This window comes from Toxotes jaculatrix, chromosome 19 (genome assembly GCF_017976425.1).
Source record: "Toxotes jaculatrix isolate fToxJac2 chromosome 19, fToxJac2.pri, whole genome shotgun sequence".
Classification (NCBI taxonomy): domain Eukaryota; kingdom Metazoa; phylum Chordata; class Actinopteri; family Toxotidae; genus Toxotes; species Toxotes jaculatrix.
In genome coordinates, this window is record NC_054412.1 from 18,343,825 (window position 1) to 18,362,064 (window position 18,240).

Genomic DNA, 18,240 nt, shown 5'->3' on the forward strand with positions numbered 1-18,240 from the left:
ATGGAGTTCATTTACAGAAGTGTCATTTTCCCCGCAGGCGAATCCGTGTCAGGTGCCTCAGAAAATGGAAATGCACAATACAAGAAGCCTCATTTGTCTTGGTGATATGTATTGACGAGCTGCCTGCGATGGATGGTTAAACAAACTGAAACGGAGACCAACGATGGGGCATAATGGATATGATCGGCATGGGTGGTCATATGGTTAAAGATTATAGGAGACTCCAGGCATTTAGACACGTAAATAAAAATGTTCTTTGAAATAAAATTATGGTCCTGGTTTCCCAGTTGGAAGAGAGTGAAACTAGCTAAAACCCTGCACTTGTGATCTTACATGATGATGAAATGGTTGTTACTTTTATCTCAGATGTTGGACAATTTAAAGAAATAATACTTAAAGCTTGATTAATTGATGTTTGGCCACCTGGGGGCAGGTGAACAAGCTGTAAGCACAAGATTGTCATTTTATATTATACAGTAATGGTCTAATGTTCTCCTATTTGCTGTCCAGTAGCAGTTTATCATGTCGTCTCGCCGTGTAGGACAAACAAATCCACCAAACAAACTGTATGTGACTTATGCTATGTCTCACATTTACTGGACCCATTAAGGAGCATCACACACAAAAACCATATTCCAAAAACCACACACACAACCATATTCCTAATTACTATACACACATCTCTTCCATTTGCATTGTTGTATGTAGAAAAAGTCAGTCCATAACATGATTAGATGAGATTAAAGTCAAATCAAGTCAAGCCAATTTTATTTTAGCACCACATCATAACAGAAGTCTCAGGGCATTTTTTATTTAGAGCAGGTCGAGACCGTAGTTTTTAAAAAAAATAATATTTAGAGAGACCCAACATTCCCTAAAAGTCAAGAAGTATGAATATGGCTTGTTACAAAAGTTAAAGCCTCAGGATATACAGCCAACACCCCCTGACCAGACCCACCAGATAGCATCACCCCCCCTGAGAAGGGACCCTGCCCAGTACATCCAGTGCGCTGCCTTGATCATCACCTTTACACAGCCCAACCCCAGCAACCATGGCCACAGAAAACAGTCCGGCATGCCCTTAATCCAGTAAGTGGCTCTATAACGGCTGATGCTCAAGAGTCATTAAAAAAGATGAAGCATGGGCATCCTCCCTTCTCTCCCACAGCCATTAGAAGAAAATGTCACAGCTGCCCTGAACAAGGAGGATAACTCTGATGAGCGACTCCTCCTTTGCTTGGCTCCTATAATCAGCAGTTTCCCGCCACCACAGAAGACTGCAATAAAACTGGAAATACTAAAGCTACTCCACAAAGCTCAGTTTCTCCCCTCATAAAAATAAATACGCTTTAAACGCAGAGCATAAATATGTGTATAACCAGTTATTTTACACTGTAAATCCTGTGCTCAGATCATGTTTCAGACCTGGAGAGAGTAGATCCTGGCAGATGCAGTGTTTTGAACCAAGACAAGGAAAAAAGTGTCATGTGAAGACTATGTGTCAAGGAGAACACATGCTAGTAAAGCCTCCACAGAGATGCCGGTTTACAATATTCTCCTTGCTCAGGAGAGTCAGTACACTGAGATGTAGGCACCAGATCAGGACTACAGAAAGAGCTGAAACACAACCCTGGAATTGTCGGCTGGGACTGGTTCGGGGCGGGTGCGGTAGATGGGATCAGTGCACAGCATGGTCTCATGTACACCCAGAATCACAGGCACACAAAGAGGGCAGACAGGGCAGCTGGAAACTTTATGGATTTTTTAACGGTCCACAGGCCACATTACTATGCATGTGACCACCAAACAGATTTATTTACTTATTAATGGAATGTGCTAGAACAACATTCTAGATTGCTCTGGCCCACGTTAATCCCTGGTTAAGATGGACTGACTAAAAGGAAGGCAAAACAAAAAAAATGGTTGGCATGGTTAGCATGTGCAACATTGCATATAGTACAGCTAACATGTAGAGATTATAGTTCTCAAACAAAAATCACTTCAGTCAGACGACTATTGTGACAAGCCGCTAAAATCTACAGGGAGCATAAGTCTTGTGGATGACTGAAAAAATGATTTGCATGGTGAAGAAAAACCTCCATGATTTCATAGCAAGTCACAAAGGCTCTCCAGGATGTAGCCGTACACTTAATCAAAAGAAGACTCTATGACCATAACCTCAGAGCATTCACCACAAAATGCAAACCACAGAGAGGCTAAGTTGAGGTTCACAAAAAATACTAAAAGAAAACGGTAGAGTTAACAGTTTCATTGATATTGGGGCCGCACAAAACCTTAATTTGCTCTGCACACACGAATTTACACTCCTTTTCATACATGCTGTGTATGTGGAGGAAAAGGTGATGTTATTTAAGGGAATAGTTATTGCTTTGGGACAATAACCATGGGTAGGCTGGTTTTTACATTCACTCTTTGTAAGTGTGTACCTTCCACCTGCTGCTAGTCACATATTCTGTCTGCATGCAAATGCTTTGTTGATTGTGATTCACCTGCTTTTTTGTTTCAGATTAATTATTTCCTACTGTTTGATAGTTGATAACAAAAAACTCAGACACCTGCTCTGCAGGCAGCTACACACACGCACACACACACAGACACGGAATATATTAAACTTGTTTCTGCCACAAACTTCTCAATCACCCCTTGTATTATCACAAAAACTCTACTTATATTGCTTTTAATTGATTAACTATGTAATCTTCAAGATAACAGTGAAAAATTGTCCTAAAGAATATTCATCTTTTGTGGTTTTATAATGACGGTAAGCAAATAAGTGTAAAACACTGTAGTACCGGTAAATGCTAGAGACTGACATTACAGGCTACAGTGGTAAAACGTGAATATGTGAGACATGCTTGTCTCTCCCTCTCTGGAGTGACACAAGCATTTACAACAGTAGCATCAATTCATTTTAATGTAGGCTAATCAGTGTGAGCACAGCTCTTATATAGTTACATTTTGGTAAACTGATTCACTCAATTTGCACAGTTTACAAACACTCTTGGCAGTGCTGACTGTTGAGGGAACAGACAACACAGCTAACATGCCACTTGCAGTGGTAGTTGACCACTGTTATGTCACCAAGCTTGCAATGCACAATTAAAATGTGCAGATGAATTTCGCTGTGCCACAAACGAGCACTAATGGTGTCAGACTGAACACAAAGTAATGTTAAGAGAGAGAGTTGGTTAATATTTCTAATTGAGCAAAAACTTAAATTCCATTTTGCACTTTTTCTTGCAGCTTTATACCCGCTGTTCAGCACAGCCATACTCAGCAGCGCACACAGCTTTTGCGTTTCGCTAGCAAGCCACAATTAACATCTGTGTGTAACAATTCTGGAGTGGAGAGAAACACAAGTTCAAAAGTTCAGAAAGGCCAAGTCTTTAGCAAACAGTAGCAGGTAGAGATTGGACAAAAAAAAAAAATCTAAGTATCAAAAAACAAGGCAAAGTCTCAGGAATCAAACACATGGAGAATGCTGGAAGGCAATGAACACAAGAGGCAGAACACACAATGTGGCAAGGGAACAGGGAAAATGGGTGTGTGTGTGTGTATAGGGTTGACTTACAGAAACTGGTAAGGGATGGGAGGCAGGTGTGGATGATCAAGGGGAGGGAGACACACACGGGCAGGAACTGAAACAACAGAACAGCTGACTATTTCAAAATATCACGGGAAATGAAACATGAAAAATTTTGCAAAATGTTACATCATCAGCACATCAGTATCTTGCCAGCGCATTGGCTGTTCTCAGCGAATGAACAAAGAAATACACAAAAATTCATGCAGACAAGTTTACCAAACAAGGGAAAGGCACTCAATTTGACCACATCTTAAGAAATATATTTGTCTGGATTTAAAATGGAGTCTTTATTTATCATTGGCCCGCAAAATTTTCCAGTGTAACCACAGCGTTAGTTTCAGAAAACACTGAATGCAACACACTACAACAACACATACTATCTCCGTCCTCAGCAGGAGTTTGCAGATGCCTGTGGTGGTGGGGTATGAGTGGGAAGGTAGCAGCGTGGTTGCATATTAGCTTATCTAGCAGGTCCAGGCTCTGTGCTTGATTGCCACTGTGTCTTTACACCACCTCTAATTACATGCAAATCTTCAGGAGGGTTTGGTGGAATGGGTGTGTGTTTGCAGACGTGCATGTGTGCCTCAAACAACTGACGTGTTTGTGTTGGTACTGATGTGCTACATACAGCGCAGTGTGCCTCATCTCTGTTTTAAAGCAGTAAAACCCAACAATATAAAAGCCCCTAACTGGCAGGCCTAGAGGCGGAAGAAAATAAACATGTTCTTCCTTTCATTAAATAACAATTTTTGCATTTTTCCGTCAAGGTGGTGACTCACATGATAAGTATTACAGTTTCCTACCTCATTTTTGGATAAATAAAATCGGTGACATTTAAATTTGCGAGAACTAGACTGCACTCTGCGCTATAAACTGATTAGGGAACTGACCTCAAATGCATGTTCTTTCATCCAGGTGTCCACTTCTGTATGTTCAACAAAAACTCTCACTTTCTTTTTCTTACGTGCATTCTCTCTCTATCTGTTGACATTTAAAGGGGTGACCTTATAGATAGCAATTCGATGCTCCTGACATTCATTAAGAGCAATGGGATGCTCTGTCAAGAATCACAAAGGATTACCTTTAAGATATCAGCAGTACAGAGCAGATGAAACATCCTGGGCAATAGTGAAGGTGCAGGACTCTCCACTTGTCAATCCATGACACCTGGCCTCTTGTGAGCAAATATGGCTGTAGTGAGGTGCTGTCTGGGGGGGAAACACATTATTATTTTAAACCATAAGAGGAGATACTGTATAGAGTCTTATACTATCTTATTCTAGGACTTTTATTTAATCGCTTTGTGAACTGATCTTTCACTAATCTCCTCCCCCAAACAATGGTTCAGTCACAGTTTTGCAACAAAAACTAGGCACAGCTGTTTTGCCAAGCGGTGTATTTCTGAACAATGGAAATGTAGTAACAGTGATAGGTCTCCTGAATAAACAGAATTTAGAGGGTCATTTTTTTCTTTAGACTTTACAAAAGGAAAAAAAAAACAAGAGCAAAGTGAAGAGAAGGATAAAACAGTATGTTTATCTGCTCCAACGTAAGCTACATTAGCTGGATAGCTAACTACAGTTAGCTACTAGCTCGACACTACTTCCACAAGTGTCGAGCTAGAATGAAAAGCATGCTATCGTACCAGTCACTGAGATACAATGGCAAAGATAAACGCTTAAAAATACATTTTGACAAAAGGTCCCATTCCAAGACAGGGTACAAGATCAGGTACTAAAGCAGAACCTTCCTTTAGAACCCTCAATAGTCTATATGTCCAAGTAGGAGTAATGAAGTATTCTCTCTATCTATCTGGCTAGCTATGTAGCTAGATAAACAGATGGCTATCTGTGTATGCAGCTAGCAGTTTCCCAATAAAGGCACTTTGTTCCTTGCCATCTTACACTTAGGTCATGTATTAGAATGAAGTAAACGGTAGTGGACTTACCTATTCACATGTTTCATTGTACCTGGGACCCTTGTGTTTCAGTGGCACACAGCTGCTGCACATTTCTGAAATGACATTAGCAAGTATGACAGGTGATTAGCTCATATTAGCGCAGCTGACAGCAAGAGAGAGAGATCCAAAACAGTATTTGAAGTGTGCTGTAAAGGGCTGATTCTGTTTATTCAAACCTAAAATAAAGGGCCTTTATCACAGCTGACTACCATCTAAAAAAATGATCCTGTCCTGTCCTGTCCTAGGCTAAGCTGGACTAGCAATGGAAGAAAAGGGTGGCTTATATGTTTGTAGGATTTGATGCAGAAATTCCAAATGTCAAACATAAAACAGAAAGCAAATCAAGGCAAAATGTATTTGTGTAGTGCATTTGATTCAAGGGGAGATTCAGTGTGCTTCACAATCAAAACAAAACTGTAATAAAGGGGGGGCAGTAGCCACAAGCACAGGAGACGAGGAACCAAATGCAGAACCTCAGGACAAACAAATGAGTGAAGTCCTTTTATTTGAACAAAAACTAAACAGCTAAGAATCATCCAACACGGAGAAAAACTACCACCAGTCCCAAAAACTTAACAGTTCTTACTTGAGGTAATCGAACAAAAGAGAATCCAAAAGGAACAGAGGACAAGTCCAGGATGTAAGGCAAAGGAACAGGACAAACTGACAAGTGAATCACAAGATCTCAATACACTTGGGTAATAGGCAACAGGTGAAACCAATTAGGGTGGGGAAACAGGTCAGGGACAGGAAGTAGGCTAAGCACAGATGCACTCCGGTCAGGGTTTCAAAATAAAACAGGAAATGCTAAAAACACTCAAGAGGTCAAAACCCAGTCCATAACAGTTTATTCAAATAGGAGTTTGTCAAAAGTCCAAAAGAGTTCCAAAGAATGGCCCTCAAGGAGTGCAAAACAGCTCCCTTAGGTGCTGATCATAACAAAAAAAAGCAAAAATGTATATACAGCATATACCTGTGCAAAGTATGTGAATCTATCAATAACTTATACCACAATAAAACTAATCAAATGCACAGGAAAACAGGAAATCAGCTTCTCTTTTAACTCGCAGAACAATCACAGGGCCTGAGCCAGAAAACCTAAGAGTTCTGAAAGACTGATATTAAACATTAAGGGGAATTTTTTTTGTGTGTGTGTGTGTTTCCACAAATATGAATCTTAAACAAGATGATGACCAAAGATCAACTTAAAATGGACTGTATGACAAATGCTGTTTAAACAGCAAGTCCTAGAGAGGCATCAGCCATGTGCATTCTTACAGTGTACAATAAACAAACAAGAGTGTACAGTAAACACCAAAGAGTCTGTATGACTGAGCTGTCTTTGTCATCTAAACCCTCCAGCAGGGCTGTAAAGATGCTAACAGCAGGCTTTCACTCATCCAGTTGCTGCACCTCTTGGATCTCCTCTTGTTTTTCCAGGAGCCTTTTTTTTCTCCATGTAGCGCCTGCTGTCGACTAAGGCAAAAATAAATAAATAAATAAATCATATTTCCTCTCACTTTTGCTTCTGCTCTATTAAAATGTTTTGCAGTTAAATCACATAGTCCTTTGCGGAAGTTTTTTATATCTACAGGCTAAATAGGAGTTCTCTGAATATAAAACACAGCTATTGACCATCAGCTCTTCCTTATTTCACTGATAAAAAGGAAAACAGCACCATCTGCTGGACAAACGCTTCCACTTTCCCTTTTTACAGTGTAGAGAGTAACACAGTCTGGGTTTGGACTGTTTGGGTTTTAAGTTCTAGAGGGGTCACCAAAAGCACTCAGGGCTATGAGGCCCATTACAGTTACATCCATCAAAAGAGCCTATATATAAAGTTTGTATGTCAGTATGTTATTATTCTACCACACAAGTATATAACACATGAATTTGTCACATTGCTGCATTTAGTCATACTTTGAAAAATCAGCACAGTGGTGCTGATGTTTGTTTGTTGTCGCTGTTGTTGTTATTTCTTACTGATAATTTAAGCACACTTTTAACTATTTGTATAGAAATGGTTGTGGTTCTTGTTTTTACCAACAAGAGCAGCATCTCTCTGGGGGTGCCATTGTCTGATGGTCTGTTGCTCTGATCCACACTGACATATCAAAGTCTATTAGAATGGATTACCAAGAATTTTTTCACAGGATTCTTTGATTCCTTTGGAGATGCACCCGTGTCTTCCTCTAGTGCTACCATGAGTTTGGCATTTCTGGTTTTAAGTTAACCAAAAAAGAAAAAGGAAAAAGAAACTGTTCCCTTCAGGCTGAAGTGTAAGAACTCTGTTGACACTTTTTCATCTAGTGCCATCATCAGGTCAAATTATTGATTTATCCAAAGTTTTGTTTTATGACCAAATAGGTGGAAAACTAATGAAAGAGCATCACTGGGTTTCAGAGGGATCACTGGCCTCAGCTGGATTCTGTGTTTTGTGCTAATTAGCAAATGTTAACATGATAACATGTTAAACTAAAACAATAAACAGATTGTTTATGGGACTGTTGCATGAAATGTGACTGACCTTCTGCTCATGGTTCTCTAATACTTCCCAGGTTTCTGCAGAATGTCCATCTACTGAAAGTTTGCTCAGCTGGGTTGAGCAAATGATGTTCACTTTAAAAGAACTTATCAGGGTTGTGCCCACGCCTCTGAAGCGTTTGTGAGCAGTGGACCATCAGTATCAGCTGCAATGGGGATTCATTTTTATCACAGACAAGCAATATGTGTTGTGTTGGCCTTTTTACTGCTCTTTTGTGAAAGCGGCAATGCCAGAAATTGGCATAGCCTCTAATTTGTTGTTTGGAAAGGAGCCATAATGTGCTCAGCTCCCAGTGGGCATTTCAAATGGTGTTGCATAGCAACTAATAATCTGTTTTGTCTAATCAAGAAGCTTTTTCTTCTTTATTTTCGAAGCATTACTTATCCAAGGGAGGAGTTTTGCTCAGTATTACTCAGGAGCAGCTTTCTGATGTGCACTCACAGTAGGTATAGGTGGTCTTCGACACTGCTCATCATCATGATAGCTAGTAGTTGTACAGATCTATAGAGATTCCCAGTCTGTTAAGGGACTTGAACATTTCCAAGGTCAATTCAGAGAGGACAGGGTGGTATACGCTTTTTGAAATGACTGTATGTGTCAAAAAATCAATCATATTTTTGGCCACTTGGGGGCAGTGGAGAGAAGCTGTGAACACTGCACCAACATACAGACAGGTGACAAATAAAAGGAAAATAAACATAAATAACAATATCAAGTGTCTTAGTAAGGTTCAGTATGCCTTGCCATTGATTCTGCAAGTCCCAACACTGTTGCAGAAGTTCCCATGTTGTTTCACCTTCTGTCCAATTCATCCAAAACCAGCTCTGGAGACAGAGTCTGGAGACTGTGCTGGTCTTCTTTTTTTTTTTTTCTAATGTTTTGGGTCCAACCACTGTGTCTTCCTTTGTTACTTCCCTTATCTCACTATTCTGACAGCAATACACAGTTCTGCTTCCTGTAGTATTGTCCTAGTAATGCATCAGAGGATGTAGTAACACCGTTTTTTCCAACACTGTACAGACAGAAGGTTTTTAAGTCATCAACAAAACTTGGGTCACCTGTGGGAATTTTTTGCATTCATTTTCTTCCATTGCTGCAAGATGAAAGTTTAGCAGTTCCTTAATCCCTGGAACAGGCCTGTTTTCTGTGAAAGTTACATGATGATTGGTGACCTAAACTTTATTTTTTTTCACCGTGGGCAGTTTTCTGATGACCTTTGTGTCTTTTAATGTTGTTCACTGGACTCGAACTGCTGACATTTCAATAAACACTGGAAAAATTAGGGTGTTGTAAAACTTTTGATCAGTAGTGTGTATCAGAAAATGCTCAGCTACGAGGCAGCTCTGCAGCCTTAATCCACTGCATCACTTTTTGCCATGCAGACTCCTCAGTCGGTCAGTCAGTCAGTTGGTCTATCTATCTTTGCCTGTCTGTCTCTCCTCCTCACAGACATCCTGTCTGTCTCTCATTGGCACTTTTGCACAACAACTTCTTGACGCCTCACAAAGTGGCCGTCGGTGCTGTCATATCGCCACATGTATTGACAAAGTACAACACTGTGACAGCGGAGTGGTTGAGTGTCACAGTGACAAAGATGAGTCCCGGAGTGACTTAGCACAAGTGTGTGTGTGTTTGTGTGTGTGTTTGTGTGTGTGTCTGTGTGATGAGGCTGAAGTGGATCTTCGCTGCTTGAGAATGAAAAGCTGCACTGCAGCAATTTTCTGTAACATCACAGGAGGGCTGAGTGACAGGCTTAAGTGTCAGACTACAAAGCTCTCACATGAAGATGCTCTGAAAGGAAGAAGACGACAATTTAGTGCTCTGCCTTCTTTTTTTTTTCTATTTTACTGAGCACTTGTCATGCTGTGGAGAAAATGGGAAGGCATAAATGATGCAATGAACTGTAAAATTGCCTTTTGCTTGTTGGAATCTTTTTCACTGTTTATCCCAGTAGATCCAAATATATCTCTTTAATACATTACCTCTTTAGTTTAAGCCATTAGACCCAATCTGTTAGCGTACTCAGCACAGAGTGTATAAAACTGAATGCATAGAATGCTCCTGTGATGGCAGACTGATGAATGGCCTAAATAACCTGTAGTTCAGCACATTGTGTTGTCAACACCAACATTTGATTAGTGTACAAGTCGTCAGTATAACCATGTTTTAGAAACTGTGTCTGGCGAACTGATCCAAGACATTAACCAAAAACTAAGAATCAACATGTGAATGTCAGCTGTAGGGTGGATTAAAACTCTTTCTTTGAATTTCCACTTGTTTTGGGCACAAAATCTTCCACGAGTAAAATGAATGAACCAAATTAATTTTATGAATCCAATTAATGAGCCTGATATCAGAAGTCAGGATTAAATAGATCTCCACTTCAAAGGAACAGGCGCAAGACAACAACTTGGTTTAAATCAGGATTTTTAATTTTAAACAGAATCTACTAACACAGGATAAATGCAACGGCTGACAATTACACAATGATGAGCAAAGTGGAGCAAACAAACAATGTTGCTGTGTGGATGATAAAATAAATTGTATTGAATTGGACAATGGTGGGACAGAACATGATTAAACTATTTACTGCATAGCCATAAAACTACTTGATCCTGAGATGTCTGTGAATGAAGTTTAAGGATTAAAATCTTACTGCAGAATCAGCCCAGTTATAAGCAGAAAGTAAGGTGGTCTTGACAACTCTGAGCAGTGGTGGAGCTGTTTGTGGAGACTTTCCTGAAAGTATTTGATGTTTGAAGTCAGAAACCTCTGAGGTATCTGGTCATTGCCAGGCAACAGGTTCTGCCAGTTTCTTTCAGCTGTTTGGTGTTTGGAGATCTACCAGCAGACTTTTCCCCTTTGGTTGTACTATTGTAGGCAGACATACGGCCTGTGTGGTTGATGGCAAAAATAATTCACTAATTACTGTCCTTAACTTTTGCCTGATAACTTTAGAAGGAAGTGACATGAGTCAGACGACACAAAATCTTTGAAAATGTTCCAAGCAAAGCCGTGGTAATAATTACAAAAAAAAAAAAATTATAAAGATGTTCTCAGGCACGTCTGCCCTTCTTTTGATGGTGTTTGCAACGAAGACTGATTTGACACACAGGGTAGTTGGGAAGGTGACACAACATCACCACTCTCTGATTTAACTATCTATTGTTGTTATTATTATTCATCTTCTTCTTCTTCTTCTCATTATTATAATTATTATTACAACAAGTATTTAATTAATATGTGTAAATTTACGAAATTGTGTGTGCAGGATAATTGCAGTGCACGCTGTTGTGTACACTGTAAACATGGTGCACATTATATACAGAAGGCAACAGAGCAAAAATACACATACCTGATCTTTTCTTCATCCAACTAGGATGATTAAAACAAAAACAAAAAAAAACATAAGTTCTATCAGAGCAGCCTACGTGTTTCCCAGGTGTCCAGACACTGTAATTTACAGGCAGTTCATAAAAGCGTCAGACGGTGGCGCCAGTCCCACAGTTTAAATACGCCGTGTGCCTCAGTCCAATCAGACAGTGTACTTCCTTTCAAGTTAACAATTAAACAGCATGTTTCACTGAGTTTATCCTCGGTCTTACTGATTACTTTTTGTAAAATAACCGTACTTTAATTATTTATTCAGTATTTCCTCTTTCATTAATCCTTTTAATGAATTTTCCTTCAGTATGTATATTGTATTAGGTGGTTAATCCAATTATTGTTTACAGGTGAATGCAGCAAATTGAATGGTAATGACTTAGCTATAGATCCAGCAGTCACAAAAACAGCGGGTCACCTTATGGTTCTGGGTTAAGTGAACGGATGGAGTTCACTTAACCCAGAACCATCAGCAGGTTCAGGATGTTCCGAATCATTTGGCACCATAGATATCAACAGAGAACAGTCTGCCTTTATAGCAAGTGTCTTACCTACTGGAAACTTGGACACACACATATATATATATATACACACACACACATATACCAGCAACACACACACGCACGCACGCACACCGGGTGCTGCGTTTTTAAATCCACCTGTTCACGCGCCTTCCTGCGCTGCTCCCTGCTCGCTGCTGCTGATAGGTTTGTGTCAGGGAGTGAAACCAGCATTTATCAGCGCCTTGTGCATGAAGTGGTGAGGAGCCCCTCACACAGCACCGTCACAGCACAGCAGACAGAGAGAGGAGGACTCCTTCTGCCGCTGCTGAATGGATTACCTACAAATCCACCTCTCCCGGATGCTTTTTGCGCATAACCTCGTCATATCAATTTCCTGAGAAAACTGTTTCCTTCCCATGATTACATGATCATCTCACCAACACTGTGGACACTGGTCGCTGATCATGCGAAGTGCACTGATTTGAGACCAGCTTTGACTTCAGTCACATCCCCGCTGCCGGGTGGACGCACGGCTGATCATCTGGAGAGGTTTTCTGCAACAATTTGTTGCAAACATTGTGAAGGGCGAAATCATGGTGCCGGTACCGCCTCGGCTTCTCATGGCACCGTGAGAACTTTCTTCCTGGCCCCTGTTTTTCCCCTCTTTTCCTTTAGATGTTTGCCAGTGGGATCGTGCTTCTTTGGGAAATTATCCATCGTTTCCCTTTTCAATTATGTTCACTTTTGCTGCCTTCTGCTACATGCTGTCTCTGGTCCTCTGTGTGTCCCTGATCTTCTTTGCAATATGGCACGTAAGTACATTAGATTTGGTATATTTTGGAATTTGTCTGGTCTTTTTTTTTTTTGTTGTTGTATTTGATAAGCAGCAGACTGTCTCATCATCGGGGATGTGTGTGCACATTGGACGCGCAGGTGTAATATTTGTGAAAAAAAAAAAAAAAAACAGACTAGACCGCGCACAGCTCTGAGCCTACGTTCATTTCAGATGTTCATTCTCGTTGTTTTTACACAGTTAAACATTTCAGGAGGTTTTTTTCTTTTTTTTTTGGTATTTTGGCAGACATTTTCCTCAACACGACAGGTGCGCACCTGTGTCTTCACGGACCAGGCTCCATCATTCATACATGCATCCAGCATTTCAATCACAATTCTCTCTTATTTGGCTTCTTAGCTCATTCGTGCTGACCCAGTTTGAGATGCCTGCACCCCTGTGCAGCATCTTAGATCAATTAAACACCCTTCCTTCCACATCAATTAAGAAATCTTGTAGAGCATTACCCCCCCCCCCCCCCCCCCCCCCCCCTCCCCATCTTCCTTTGCTCCCTCTGCCTTTAATCAAGCCTCAGCTCAGCAACATATCAGTGCCAATATGACTGACTGCATTATGATATTTGAATAATCTAATTATTTGCTCCCTGAGCAACATCTCCATCATGCAGGGCCTTATGTAAAGACAGATTTGGGTCAGGTCTTCCAGCCTATAGCCCTGTGGCTGCCTTTTGTATGGAAACAGCTACAGACCTGATGCACTTGGGATGACTGATCCTCTGGCAATTACAGCTAATAGTCGGCCTGCCTGTCTATCAGACACTGGCCCATGTGTCTGCTCACAGAGCAGAAATAAAGACACCAGGGCAGGGAGAGAGCAGACACCAATGATAGTGCAGTCAAAAAAGGGATTATGTAAAAAAAAAAGAAAAGAAAATAGAAATAAATAAAAAATAGAATAAATACACAGCATCCTTATGATGGTGGTGACTAAGACACTGACTGACAAAGACAAACATCTCCATATGTCTTGATTCGTAACACAGGGCCGGAAACCACAACACTGAACACCTTCAGTTCTATCTCAGATGTAAATTCAGCACTGGTGGAAGGATCACAATGGAACACATTATTCTGTGGCTTCAGCAATAATCCACATCGCACCAGGCTTTATTTTGCATTCTGCTTAACGCGGCAGAAACAGTAGAGATGCCTCCTCCACTGATTCCCATTCACGGTGACATACAGACATGCAGCAATAATAAGCTGGGGCTCCATACTGCGAGGAAACATAATTAGGATGAGGCTGTGAGGTGGGAATATGTGGAGCTGTGGAAGCCTGCAGCGGAGCCAAGGCTGCACATTAACACCAGCCACCTGCCAAATGCTGGGAAAATTTTAGCTTATAACTGTTTCACTTCTATCAGTCATTTTGGCAGGTGGCCATCGCTCAGTCTTTTCTTTTCCTCTTTAATTTCATCTGGTTTCAAAGAACTTATTAGAAAAAAACCCAACAACAACACAGTGGCCACTGTGACAGCAGGATGCAGGTTACTTTTACGCCCTGAGCAGCAGCCCATTGCTAAAAATGAGCAAGTGTGCTGAGTCAAACTACCCAGGGTAGTTTTACCCAGGGCAAAATCAAACTATAAATAAAATAAAACCAGTGCAAATGAACATGAAAAGACAGAGGCTCTGAAAAAGGACACGCAGAAAAAAACAATGGAAGTAAAATGAGTAATGAAGTGCTCTGACTCAAACGTATTACCAGTCCAGTCAGCAGGTAACTGAGTCACTGAATCACAGAATGACAAATGGCTGCACACAGATGGACTTCTGTCATTAATTGGCCATAATCAATCAAATCATATGCTACAGAGTAAATGAGCTCATATGTATGTGTCTTCTCTGCTTCTCTACTTATTTTCAGGTGCTGATAAAGCTTTCATTAACTTGTTTTAACTCTCAGTCAATGTAACCGATTCTTCTTCCATTCCCCTCATTTATACATCAAGCTATTCTGTCAAATCTGTGCAAGGAAAAAAGAGGAGGACGTGTTTGCTGTCAGAATGTCTCTTATCATTTATCAGTCCTCTCTGGCCACCCCTGGACTCAATGTGACCTCATGTCTTCAACAAGACCAGGTTGAATAATAAGAAAAGAACACAACTAGACTGTGGAACTATAAATGTTCATTAAAGCTGCTAACCATGCTATATAATCCTGGCAGCTGTTTCAGTGGTGGGGAGCAACTAAGTGCATTAACTGAAATAATGTACTTACAGGCAATTTTGTGGCACTTTTACTTTATGCGACTGTTCCCTGTTATATGCCACTCGATACTTTATTTTTAACCACTATATTATTTTACTCCATTTAACTCCACTACATTTATAAGAACTTGACCAGATAGAACAGGAAAATGTGACTTAAGAATAATACAATAATACATTATCTACATAGAACACAGACGCTGACTGATTTCAAAACTCAACAGAAATTCCAGTTCTCGCTGGTATGTCCCTCTGTTCTCATCTCTCTATGTACATAAAGTAGACTCACAGAGCCCTGCATAGGTTTAAATTTGATGCTGTGTATAAAATTTGCTTTGTGTAAAGTACCAGAAGAGAAGAGTCACAATGTCAGTAAATCAACACAGTAAATGTCTGTCACATTTATTATATCTTCATTCAAAGGTTTTCCTTTAATACCAATTCTTAGAACCTGGCCTATAAATAATAAATAATAGATAGAGACTAACTCTTTGAGTAATAAAAGATTTTGGCAGCTCACCAAAATATATCTTTCCACTAGGATTAATATAATATTAATGACAAACATGTCACCGTACTTAATGTTTCACTTCCAACCAGATGCAGCAATCGGCAGAATCAATCTGTTCGTCACATAAAGTGCCACATCACAGTCACCCATGGGAGTGCTCAAGTAAGCGATTTGAAAGCCATTTTAATTAACATACAAGGTGAACTGCGGCCTCCCCTGGGCTCTACGGTTCAGCGCTTCAGCAGTCCCACTCTGCCTGAGTGATTCTCCTCCCATGTAACCACAGCCCCTAATGCGCGCTAAGTGTCATTAAAGTTGGGAGCAAGCCAGACGCTCCGCCGCTGCACATCTGATAGATGGGAAAGCCCTGTGGTGTACATATGATGTAGAGGCTGTCCTGGCTCCGTGGCAGAGGGTGAAATGTCAAAGTGACATAATTTACTCTCCCAGTTGGGGTTTCCATTACGATGTGGCAGTTTTGGTATTTAGTGAATGGAAGGTGCGGTGAAGTATGAAAACATATTTTAATGCGGATGAAGCAACAAGTATGGCTGAATTACCAACTAGGCACTACTACATCAGCAGCACCCCAGACCAAATAGAAAGCCCTGGGTTTACGGTCTGGTTTATATTAGTGATAGCAGTTTTTAATAAAGCATCCTTTATGAGAGGCTATCAGTTGAAACTTTATTATTATTAATAACTTTACTCTTAGTTTTGCTTTTCTGCAAAAACTTTTCCTTGATGTTTATACTCTACCACACTTGCCTTTTACTGTTTAATTCTTCAGGAAGATGAATTAACAGTGGCCTATGGACCATGATTCATTTATTAACTTGTTAACATTTACAGCTGCAGAGTTGATCGCTTATTGGAAAATGAGAAAGCATTAAATAATGGATCATCAGCATGTAGAACTGTATTATGGCCAAACAGAAAGTATGAACACCAGATGAAGGGATTTTTCACAACCTGGCAACCCAAAACTTTTTCTGATTAATGGTTTCTTTATGGCCAGTAAAACATTAGTAAATAGTTTACCATTTTTGGGAATAAGAAGATAGATGCCGCTGCTCATACTCCTACACTAATGGAACACTACAACCATCCGAGCTTAGCTCACTCTAAGAAGTCTCGGACCCAACTAAGAAACAGTGTAGCTGATTCTAACTTTATATTTAGCATGTAGACCTGACAATGATATCAATTTTATTATCTGTCTGCAAAAAGAGCTAATCAGTTCTAGTAGTTCCCAAAATGTCAAACTGCTCCTTTAATAAAGCCACGAGTTACTGCCTATAAAGCTTATATAAAGGGACGCCTTATTACAAAGTGGTAGCCTACTGTCACATCACTTTTATCAGATGACTTTATTTATTCTCCAAAGAGCTATTACAAAAGTGAAAACTTAAAACAATACTAAATTTGGTCATGTTAATATGCATGAATAAAACGCAGTGCAATGAAGGGGACTTAAAAGCTGCTCCTGAATTATTATTATTATTACTATTTTTTTTAAATCAAATTTTGAAGTTGTGTCTTTTGAACAGGCACTGTATCAAAACTGGGTTTCAGTGTTCACCACATTAAATTCAAGACCTTTAAAGAGCTTTTTAATACCCCATAGAATACAGTTTAATATCTAATACAAAGAAATGTGATGGAAAACTAGTAAGACCAATAAGACAGTACTTCCTATCTGTATATAACAATAAATCCTAGCAGTTAAATTAATTAAATAATCCTATAGGTTAATATGGCCCTGGCAGAGAGGGAGGGATGCTTTTATTTCAGAACCTCTCTCCTCCTCACCCTCTCCCTTCCACCTGCCTTCACCTAAATTACCTCACACAAAGCAAATGCTGGTTTAAATAACACCAGGGCGACACTACACATCAGGATTACATGCACACTTCAGTATGGTTGTGGAGCGGAGCAGCTCAGCTAGCATCGCACTTGGCGTTGCTTCCTTGCCGAGCGTGACTTTGCATCACACTGAGATTTTGACAAGTACAGGGCATTCACAGGTTTAACAGAGGTGTCGTGTGAATAATCGTTCACGCCGAACAACCATAACACTCCCTCATCTGTTACTGTCTCTGTGGTGTTCTGATGATGGAGCAAAACAAATTGTTTTTTGGGTTGTTATGAGCAGCAGTGAGAGAGGAGCTAAGGGTGCGTGACAGTGGAGAATGACTTTGAGGAAATGCACTGGGAAGAAAGCAGAAAGACAAACTTTCCCTCGATGAAATTTAGAGGTTAGGGAGGTTGACTTAGTTTCAGACAGTGATATTCAGCCAAACATGGTTTGTGCTACTTTCCTTGGCCTGTCAGAGGCCTAAGCTTGTTCGCCTCAGACATCTACTGTATGGGTTTTCTGGGGATAGACTGGTCATGCCCTAGAGGAAAGGGACAGAGAAAGTCACAGGAAGATAGATGGAAGGGGGATGAGTCAGTGTCTGCCGAAGGAGAGGGAAATGACAGGAGCTGCAGGACTGATGAGACGGGGCAAAGGCCAGAGACACAATGGATTTCACTTACTAGACCAGAGTGAACTGAACTGCATAGATGACTGGAGCAGAATACAAAGGGATAATCAGACATGAAACACAAAGCAGATAGGATGAGATCAAGGGGAAAAAAAAAAATCTGTGTTGGAAGGTTGAAG

General features: G+C 40.4%; 1 protein-coding gene across 1 annotated transcript in view; it reads left to right on the top strand.

Annotated features, from left to right (window-relative positions):
• The first annotated feature begins 12,733 nt into the window (after positions 1-12,733).
• cnih3 (cornichon family AMPA receptor auxiliary protein 3) overlaps positions 12,734-18,240 on the top strand; it is a 56,177-nt gene continuing 50,670 nt past the window's right edge. The window contains exon 1 of the mRNA XM_041064639.1: positions 12,734-12,811. Coding sequence (XP_040920573.1) covers positions 12,734-12,811 — 78 coding nt within the window. The remainder of the gene's footprint in view (positions 12,812-18,240) is intronic.